The 11061-nt window shown below is 37.0% G+C and overlaps 1 protein-coding gene across 1 annotated transcript in view; it reads left to right on the top strand.

Annotated features, from left to right (window-relative positions):
- Positions 1–4102: 4102 nt before the first annotated feature.
- LOC137616760 (alpha-N-acetylglucosaminidase-like) overlaps positions 4103–11061 on the top strand; it is a 511993-nt gene continuing 505034 nt past the window's right edge. Inside the window, exon 1 of the mRNA XM_068346760.1 lies at positions 4103–4196. Within this exon, the coding sequence (XP_068202861.1) occupies positions 4194–4196 (3 nt within the window). The 5' untranslated portion in view covers positions 4103–4193. The remainder of the gene's footprint in view (positions 4197–11061) is intronic.

The raw sequence follows: 11061 nt of genomic DNA, 5'->3' as shown, positions 1-11061 counted from the left end.
ACAATGAAAATGTTCAACCATTCTGTTGGCTGCTGGATTGTAGGCAGTTATCTGATGTATGGTGATTCCCAGGAAATTTGCTAATGATGTCCACAATTGAGAGGTAAAAGTGGTACCCCTGTCAGAAGTACTATGCTCAGGGATGGCAAATCTCGCTATCCACCCTCAGAATGAGGCGGATGTACATGAGGCGGACTTGCAGATTGCATGAGGATGGCTTCAGGTCAATGACTTGAGCGGTCAATGATGGTAAACAGGTAACCGCGCCCTTTTGGTGTGGTTAGGGGACCTACTACGTTGACGTGAATGTGGGCTAAATGACGTTGAGGTTGATGAAAGGTGCCCACTCCTGAATCCGTGTGTCAACGTACTTTCAAAGTTTGACATGAATTATAAGTGTAGACACAATCATTAGCATCATTAGTAATGCTGTGCCAAATAAAATTTATCTTCAGTAGTTGTGCAGTAGATCGGTGTGAGGGATTTGATAGGCCATGAATGAAATCAAACAGATGTCGGCGAATGGGGGCAGGATTCTATGGTCGTGGCCTACCAGCACTGACGTCACAAAGATGTCCTGCATTCTTGGTGCTCTTGTTCTTTTTGGTGGGCTTCTACCAAGGCATTGTAATCCTATCCAAGGTAAATGGCGACTGATGTGTTTCTTGACAGGGCATCAGCAATGGGATTTATTTTCCCAGGAACGTATTGAATGGTGCAGTTATATTCATGCATGGCAGAGGGATGTCATCATTGATGGGCTGAGCAGGCATCAGACTGTCAAGTGAAGGTGTGCACAAGAGGCATATGGTCCGTGCAAATGATAAGGGTGTACCTTCTAAGAAGTGACGAAAGTGATGGACAGCAAATGCACCACTAGTAATTCGTGTTTGAAGATAGAGTAGCTAGATTCTACCTTTGGTCAGTTTTCTACCAAAGTAGGCTAATGGGTGGGCCACCTGCTCAAGTACTGCACCAATAACAACATTGCTGCCATCGGTGAAGAGAAGGAAAGTGACATGTGGCACGGGAAAAGGGTGAGTAACATCAGTTGATAGGGCATTCTTTGCTTTTTGGAGGAAGAGAACACAAGTGTGTCATCCTTGTAACATACACAGAAGGGGAGGTCCCCTAAGATGCCTTCCATGACGCGTTGAAAAGTGGCCCTAGCTCTATAAAGGCCAAAACAGGAGTAATTCAATGTGTGTGTAGCAAAGGGGATTGTGACAGCGATCTTGGAGATGTCTTCTGGGTTCATAGGAGCCTGATAATACCCATTTAGCGAAGTTCTAGCTGGAAGACCTCTGGGTACGATGTAAAAAGTTGGACGTACACCCCTGTTGGTGTGCTGATGTGGAGTGCATGTTCAGAGTGGCATGTTTGAAGATTTATTGATGAGTATGAATCTGCATTGACTAATCTTTGATATGCCACCTGAACCAGGAGATGGAAATGATCGATGAAATCCGCACTGAGTAGTGGCAATGTTATGTCGGCAACAAGGAATTTCGAATTGTATTTGGCGCTCTTAGATTATAGTGTGAGTGTCTCGTACTCGGGGTCTTGATCTCAGATCCGTTGGCAACTACAAGTCGGACGTCAGCAGGCTTAGAATGACTGCGTTGTGTCCTAGAGAGTGACTTTGGTAGGGAATGGCAAGCACCAGTGTCTACCAAAAACAGCACACCTGTACCTGCATCTTGTAAAAAGAAAAGATTAATGATAGGGGAAGCCACCACCTCAAGTGATGGCCTACTTACAAGTTTTTTGGCCCGTGAGAACTGTCTGCACAATTCTTTGCAGCAGCCCTAAATTTGGAGTGGTAGTAGCAGAATTGTGGCTGATGGGCGTCAGCAAGTGGCTTGAGAAGTCGTTGGTTGGGGTGTGAGCGAGGGTTTAAAGGCTTAAAGGCTGCTCATGAATGGCAGAGGCAAAGGACAGTGACATTGCCCAAGCAAGCAGGACAATGTCCTAGAGATTGACCAAATATAGATATGATCAGCACCCAAGCCGCCTCTCCACCCAAGCTACGACCAGGGAGGGCCAGGCAATGGGTGCTGATGACTCAGCAGGTAGACCTATAGTCTCCCTCAAAGGATGGTGAGGTTGCAGCTACCAAAGAAACTAATGTTTGAGCGGGACTCTAACCCCAGTCTGGCAATCACCAGTTAGGGATGTTACCATACAGCTTATTACATGTGGTTGGTGGGCAGCTTTGTTGGTGCTCCGGCATGTCAATTGGCGGCGTCTGTCTCTTATCACATTCAAGTCTGCTTTGGTCAATGTTGAGTAGTTGTCCTCTTTGCGAGGAGTGGAGGCATTGATGAAGGTCTTTGAGATGGTGAAGTGGCTTGCCCATAAGGGCATCGATTCTGGTCATCAGATCCTTCATGGGCAAGGTATCTAAATTGGGGATGGCGGCACGTACACGTCCAGGTAGGCTTCATTCACAAAAGGAATGAAAGTATGTTCACTTCCCAAGGAGAGCAGTCTGCAGCAGGTTGCAGGCAAGCTATACTGGTCATTTCCTTGAGTGAAAAAACTTGGCTTTACGGGCATCTGGCAGTGGTGTCTACTGCTTCAGGAGGTATGTTTTGAGGACATCATACGCTATTAGGGCGTCCCCTTGGTCATAAAACCAATTGGAGATTTCTGGGTAAGTGTTTTCTGGGATCACTTTGTGGACATAGTCTGCTTTGGTGCTTGATCGAGTCATGTACTTAATGGGAAACTGAACTTCGGCGCACTGGAACCAAGCAAATGCTTCTCTGTTGGCGAAGGTTGGCAGTTTTAAGGATGTTGAGTGGGTCGCAGAGTTGGGGATGGCGGGTGGCATTGTAACAAGGGTAAGGTACAGCGGTTGGCGAAAAAAGGTGGTGAGGAGCTGGTCCTCGGACAGTACCAATTGTGCGATGTGACTGTTAGGTACTAACAGAGGCGCGAGGTGAGGTTTATTCAACAAGATAACGAGCTTATATACAAACAGTTGTGGGCAACAATGTCACAAAAATTAAAACAATGTAGGCCATGTGACGACAAGCTTAAGCAGATTTTTGTATGAGTGTGTATGAAATCCGTGCGGTACAATTGTCAAATACTTTATTCTTATTGCTATTGCAACTCAATCAAGTGACCAAATATAGAACTATAGTTTCCTTACAGTGTAGCTTAATGGAAAAAGACTTCAGCATGTATTAACTTCTATGTTAACGTATCTAAAAATACAATTAGAAAACACTTTACAAGTAAACTTCAGTAGATTTTACATCAGAGGGATACCATCATTTCTATTTACAGCACGTTCCTGTTATGTAAGTAAAATCTGGCATCTGCCCATCTTATAATTAATTGCTGAATATTAGAAGTTTTTATGTAAGGGTATGAACAGTTTATAAGTCTGTTCGAACTCAAATACCTTTAATTCTCGTATAAATATTCTTTTCACCTGATACCCAATGAAGTCTTTTTTTTTAATAAAACATCACATTACGATGTTCTTAATTTTCTAGATAAAGTTATGAAAACAATTGGGTTATCAGAATTTAGCAGCAACAGAATAGATCAATATTTTATGCACGAATGGAAAAATATGTAAAGATAGAAGAACAGAAGTTGAAATTGAAAACAATATTAGTTTAAGTATTAAACAACAATGAAAAATTAATGCTTGGTTGAACATGATTCCAAATTCAATTCACCGAGAATATAAACGTTTTCAAAGGTCGTCTTACACTGATGAATCAGTCACAGATCTAAAACATTCAATCATGACGGTAGGAACATTGTGTAGTTTTTCATAATTCTAACAGCACGAAATACATAATTTAACAAATGAGGATGGTTTTGATATATACTCTTGAAAGTAGTTTACACATGCCTTCTTTGGTATACTTTCATACAAAACTAAGCCGTCTCTACATTAGATGAAAACTTTATCAAGAAATATTAGATAAGAAACGAACAGGCAGCAGTGAAACTCAGTGGTCCCCGTCAAGAGATGCTGCTCAGGCCAATGAGAACTTGGATCTAAAGGAATCTCGGGATTCACGTCACCAGATTGGCCCTAAAGAGTGTGGCCACTTAGCGGCTAATGGAGACAACAACTTGCCCTCATCGAGAGGGATCAGCTGACAGTCATTCTTAGAGTGTTTGTGTGAAGAAGATGTACGTTCGCCTTGTAGCAAATAACAGCTATGGTTAGTAGTTCTTTCGACTTGGAAGTAACTCATGAGACGTATGTGATTTCTTTTTGTAGTTTGCTGTTGCCGATAAATTATGGAGTCGTCACTATAAACTGTTGAAGATTTTGAAGGAGAAAAGAATTTGTTTTTCATTCAAGTTTTCTAGGATAAACGTTGTTAAGGATACAACACAAATTACTCTCAACGAGATATCCCATTTTCCTGAACTATTACTCAGCATGGATTCTTAGAACAAAATAAAAGAAAAGTGTAGAATAATTAACAATGTAGCTAACATATCATTGGTAATTCTAGTATACAGTCAATTCTCTTCTGGCATCTTTTCGTTCATAGTCCTTACATATTAATGGTCTATCGTCTTTACGTGGTCAGAAAACCTCCCCTCACTTCTTTTTTTTTTTCTTTTTTTTTTCATATTGCATTAGGTGGCTCGTACCATTAGCCGCTTCACTGTAAGACTTGAAGAGTTTTACGTTCTTATTTGCGGCTCAAGGGACTTTAGCTAAGTATATGTGGTGTCGAAGAGTCATTTTAGGTTTTTTTTTCACAATAGGTACCTTCATCCGGAAAGTAGGGAGGATTAGCTGGAGACCCCTGCCATACACAAGAGCGTAAAAATTGAAACAAAAGCAAGGAAGTTTTCCTTATGATTCTCTCTCTCTCTCTCTCTCTCTCTCTCTCTCTCTCTCTCTCTCTCTCTCTCTCTCTCTCTCTCGTAAGCCATAACGTGCTAGTAACAAAAAGGTAAATATTTCCCTTCACAAGTCACCAGAGGCTAACTGAGCTTGATGGAAAAATTTCCGTCGTTGTACTTTCTCATTTGGTTTGAGATTGAATATTGGTCTTTTCAATACAAACTCGTTAGCACCAGTGCTTAAAGACCGCAGAGAGAGAGAGAGAGAGAGAGAGAGAGAGAGAGAGAGAGAGAGAGAGAGAGAGAGAGAGAGAGAGAGTATTTATCTATCTATATGTGTATATGTCTATCTGTTTGTGTGTATCTATGTGTATCTATGTGTCTTTCTGTCTGTCTATCCATCTATCTGTGTATCTGTCTGCCTGTCTGTCTATCTATCTATCTATTGTGTATCTGTCTGTCTGTGTCTGCCTGCCTGCCTGGCCGTTTATTTGTGTGTGTGTGTTTGTCTATCTGTGTCTGTCTGTCTCTAATGAAATTACTGAAACTTGTGAAGTCTTTAAAGAAGTCTCAGGTAATTTAACCCTGCACATTTTCCTCAAGATGATTTATATAAGATCTAAAAAATTAATGTTTCTTAATATATGAAAAAATGTCACTGATATTTCTTGAAAATGTCTGACATTTCCCGAGTCTAATTAAACTTAAACATCCACACCTAAACAGGTGACCCGACTGAAAGCAACTGGGTTTTGACAGAATGCTAAATGCTAATGCGGTGAAAAATATATTAAAATTTTATCACCGTAATATGAACTGTTCAAGTGTATCATCGAGCTTGCTGACCTCTACAGTATAGTGCGATAATTGGAAATGTCAGTCCTAAACCTTGAATTACAAATAGCAAAATTTTTTGGCAAATCTTTCAAATGTTTATATATATATATATATATATATATATATATATATATATATATATATATATATATATATATATATATATATAAGGTTTTTCATATATTCATGTAAGCCATAAATACCTCTTGATATCGAATTTGCTCTGTCTCGGGATAAGAGACCCAGGGAGGAATCGAACCCGGACCCAGGAAACTAAGGTTCCAGTTACTTACCACAAAGTTAATTTCCTTTTGGGTATCTGATACCGAGGCAGAACGTATTCGATATTAAGAGGTATATATGGCACACACAAATATATATATATATATATATATATATATATTATGTATATATACTGTATATATATGTGTGTATATAAATATAGATAGATATAAATCTACATATGTTTATATTTGTATAAGTATGTATATACTGTATATGTATAAGTGTGTATATATATATATATATATATATATATATATATATATATATATATATATATATATATATATATATATATATATATATATATGTATATATATGCATATATATGTGTGTATATATATATATATATATATATATATATATATATATATATATATATATACACATATTCGATCTGAAAATATATTTATTCATTACATATTCGAAACACCTAATATCGGTTTGTTATTGATTCTATTTTAGATTATCCCCATTATTCACTGATTCGCAGTGATCAGTTTTCTTTTATTTCTTATTCACTGAATCTTGCTTATCAAAGCTACGTTAACTAACACTAGAATAATGGCATATAAGTGTCATGTTTTGTGTGATTCCTCCCATCTGGAAAATTTGCATTCAAAGGCATCATATATATTTTAAGGTCTCCTTGCTTCTCTCGATAAACAGATAGGCCTTAATGTCTTTTGATTCTAGTAACTGGTTTTATCACTGATTTAAAGGTTTAAAGGCCGGCCATGAATGGCAAAGGCAAGGGACACTGACATTGCCCTATTGAGCAGGACAATGCCCTAGAGACTGACCATATTATACATATGATCACCACCCAAGCCCCCTCTCTACCCAAGCTAGGACAAAGGAAGGCCAGGCAATTGCTGCTGAAGACTCAGCAGATATACCTATAAGCTACTCCAAACCCCCCATCTTCACCTCACAAGGATGGTTTGGTTTTAGCGATTATAGGAACTAACGAGTTTGAGCGTAACTTGAACCCCAGTCTGTCGTTCACCAGTCAGGGACGTTACCACATCGGCCTTCACATGTGAAAACCACGTTAGTCCTGAAATCTACAGAAATCTGAAATTCATGGAAACCTCTACCGCAAGTTAATCAATCCTTTCCTCGTCTCCACTTTTCTTGAGCTGTCTTGGTCTCCCTTCTTTAGAGGCAGACTTTCAACTCCCCGGGGAATTAGACCATCCCCTTCATGCTCTATTCCTTTTCACCTTTTTTTTTTCTTTATTCTTCCAACTTTGAAGTGGATAAGAGCATGAAGTTTAGTCATTCTGGTCGGGCTAGTTTAAGGGAGACACGAACACACAAGCAAAAGATATAAGGTAAAATGCTAAACTGGTATTTTGAACTGGGTGTTATGATTTTCTAAAGAATTGAATTCCAGTCGACAACAAAAAATAGAAACATATTAGTCATTAACTAAAAATGTTTCTATTTTTTAAACAAAAGTGTTTGTCGGGCTCTTCTGTCAAAAGCAAATCACAGCCAAGAGCAATATTTCTCGTTTTTATTTTTCATATTCTAAATCATTTCAAGTTATTTCTGTTTAGCTTAAGCATGTGCTGCCTCTCTATTTGGTGCCACGTGTCGTGTTTTTCGCTAAGTTTTATTTTATTGTTTGAAAAGAAGTCCGTACTCTGAAAATGAAGTAAATTGTAATTACCCCATTAACATTCTTTTCAAGATCAAAGCTCTCATTTCTGCTCATTACTAGATGCTGAATGAAAGCTTGTAGCGTTTTTAGTGTCCTTATATTTCCAGACACCATGGTACAGAGGCTATGACACTGCCCAAGACTAGGGAACAATGGTTTAATTTTGATGTTTCCTTCTCCATTTACCATAGCTAGAATGGCTCTTCCAACTTTACCAAGAGGAAAGTAGGCTCTGAACAAATACAGTACAATCGTTAAACCCTTGAGCAAAAAAGAATTGTCTGGTATTCTCAGTGTTGTCAGTTGTATGAGGACGAAGGAGAATGTAGAAAGACTAGGCCAGACTATCCGGTGTATTTCTAGGCGAAGACAAAATGAGCCGTAACTAGAGAGAGGGATCCAATGTAGTACTGTCTGGCAAGTCAAAGGACCCAATAACTCTCTAGCGGTAGTATCTCAACGGGTGGCTGGTGGCTTGACCAACCTACTACCTACAAATATACATATATATATGTATATATATATATATATATATATATATATATATATATATATATATATATATACATACATATATATAATGTCTGTGTATGTATATGTATGTATATGTATATACTTGGATATATAAATTATATAAGTATGTGTATATATATGTATATATATACATATACATATTCATATACAAAAAAATTATATATACATACTGTATATATATATATATATATATATATAATGTCCCAATATATACTGTATACTGTATGTATGTCATCATCATCATAAGTCATTACTAGTCAACTGCAGGACAAAGGCCTCAGACATGTCCTTCCACTTGTGTCTGTTTGTGGTCTTTCTATGCCAGTCCACACCTCAAACATTCTTAATTCCTCAATCCATCGTCTTCTCTTCCTTCCCTTGCTTCTTTTTCCAATGTCTAGGGACCCATTCTGTTCTTATGAATGTCCAAATATTGTCTGTTATTCTCATTATATGTCCCATCCATATCCATTTATTTTTCCTACATGTTGTTAGAATATCCTTTGCTGTAGTTTGCTCTTGTATTCATGTTGCTCTCTTTCTGTTTCTTGGTGTTATTCCCGGCATTATTCTTTCCATAGCTCTCTGAAATGTAACTAGCTTATTTTCTGAGGTTTTGGTCAGACTCCATGTTTCTGAAGTTAAAGTTGGTGGGATCATGTGATTAAATACTTTTTTTTTCTTTCTTTTTTTTTTGAGAAACTGGCAGTTTTCTTGTTTCTGTTTACCAAAAGCTCACTACCCCCATACTTATGAGTCTTTAAATTTCGGTCTCATGTCCAAAGGAAACACTTACTGTCTGTCCTGAGCACGTGTATTCATTAACAATATCTCGAGGTTATATCATAACATATTTATTGCCTCTATTTTCATTGAACATTATCTTAGTTTTAATCGTATTAATTTCCAGTCCTACTTTTCTGTTTTTTCTCTCTTAATCTTCTTTCACCTTTTGCAATTCCTCCCATGATTCACTAAACACAACTATGTCATTCGCAAATATTAAGCTGTCAAGTTATTCCCCAATAATGTGAAATTCTACATTTTCCCTATTTAAATTTTTAACATTTACTTCTAGGTATGCTGTGAATAATTTAGGAAAGATGGGGTCTCCCTGTCAAACTCCTTTGTTCTAGCCTTATGCAGTTTTAGGATTCTTGTACTTACTGTATAGATATCTTCAAGTGTTCTAACATAAGATTCATCTATTCCTTGTCTTTGAATAGCTTTCAATACTGCTGAGGTTTTGACAGAATCAAATAGTTCTTATGGTCTATAAATGCCATATATAGTGGTTTGTCATACTCAGATTTTTCCATTAGTTGGTTAATTACATTGAAATGATCAGTTGTTGAATACCCACATCAAAATCTTGCCTGCTCTCTTTGTTGATTAAAGTCTAGCTGACTTTCAATTCAGCGTAATATGATCTTTGTAAATATTTTATATATTGAGGAGAGTAAACTTATTGGGCGTAATTCTTTAGGTCTTTTGTGTCTCCCTTTTTGTGAATTAGTATATGATAAACTTTTTTCCAAGCTGTAGGTATTAAGCACTCTTTCAGAAATGCTATATAATGTTAATCCAGTTTTTAGTACCATGAAATCTCCTCCATCTATTATTAGATTAACTTTTAATCCATCTTCTGGTTCTTTGCCTATTTTTCATGCCTTTAAATGCTTTCTTTACTTCTACTGTCATGTTTGATACTGGCCCAGAGGTTCCATTGGCAAAGTTATTTCATTCATCACTATTGTACCTATGCAATTTTTAAAGCTCCATCTCTATTGGTGATATTTCCTTTTCCATCCTTTACAGTAAACATCTATTGGCGGCCTGTTCCAAGTCATCTTTTCAACAATTTGATGCTTCTTCCTTTCTTTAATGTTTCCTAAATTTTGGTCTGATTGTGTTTACGAATATCTTGGGTTTTTAGTTTGTTTATTTTTTTGGATAGTTCTTTTAATTCAATTTCATCTCTCTTGAATTTTACCCTCATTTTTTTTTTCATTATTAGATTTTTGGTCTTCTGACAGTTTTCCTTGATCTTATAAATCAACTTTCCCAACTATCTCTTGTACTGATTCCAATACAAATTTGTTAAACTACTGTTCGTTTCTTCTTTACTTGCTTCCATTTCATCATGTACCAGGGAGTATATATTCTGTATTGCTAAACAAACCCCATAAGAATTTTCTCTTATTACAAGAGTGTTTATTTTCTTTGAGACTAGTTTTTCTCTTCCTTAAGATTTTAGGACAATATGGTTTTCACCATTCTATGATCTCTTGACTTCAACTTGTTTAACACTGTTACATCTTTAACTGAATTAACTTTTTCACTGAGAATAAAATCTATATAATTTTTTGTTTCTCTATTCGAGTTTTTCTATGTCCATTTTCTATGATATATATATATATATCTATATATATATATATATATATATATATATATGATAAATTTTAGCACATTTAGACGTGTTTTTCATATTCAAATAAGCCATATATATTTTTGATACATTAATGTCTGGATTCTCTTAACGACCTCGGGTTCAGAGCCCCAGGCGAAATCACACAAAGACAAGAGCTTGTGTCCGGCCGGGAATCGAACCCTGGTCGGCAAGCTTGTATAGACAGTGACTAAACCACTTGGCCACGAAGAAAGATAAAAGTCAATGACAATTCTACTGTACTTATACATGTCGAATTCAGGTGTTTTGTACTTAGAATTGAAATCAACCCATCTTCACCATCGTAGCTAATTGGTAGTTTGTTACTTGGCATTCGATTAATGATAAATTTTTGCACATTTAGACGTGTTTTTCATATTCAAATAAGCCATATATATTTTTGATACATTAATGTCTGGATTCTCTTAACGACCTCGGGATCAGAGCCCCAGGC

The sequence above is a fragment of the Palaemon carinicauda genome, chromosome 22 (assembly GCF_036898095.1).
Source record: "Palaemon carinicauda isolate YSFRI2023 chromosome 22, ASM3689809v2, whole genome shotgun sequence".
Classification (NCBI taxonomy): Eukaryota; Metazoa; Arthropoda; class Malacostraca; order Decapoda; family Palaemonidae; genus Palaemon; species Palaemon carinicauda.
This window is presented reverse-complemented; position numbering and strand designations above follow the sequence as displayed.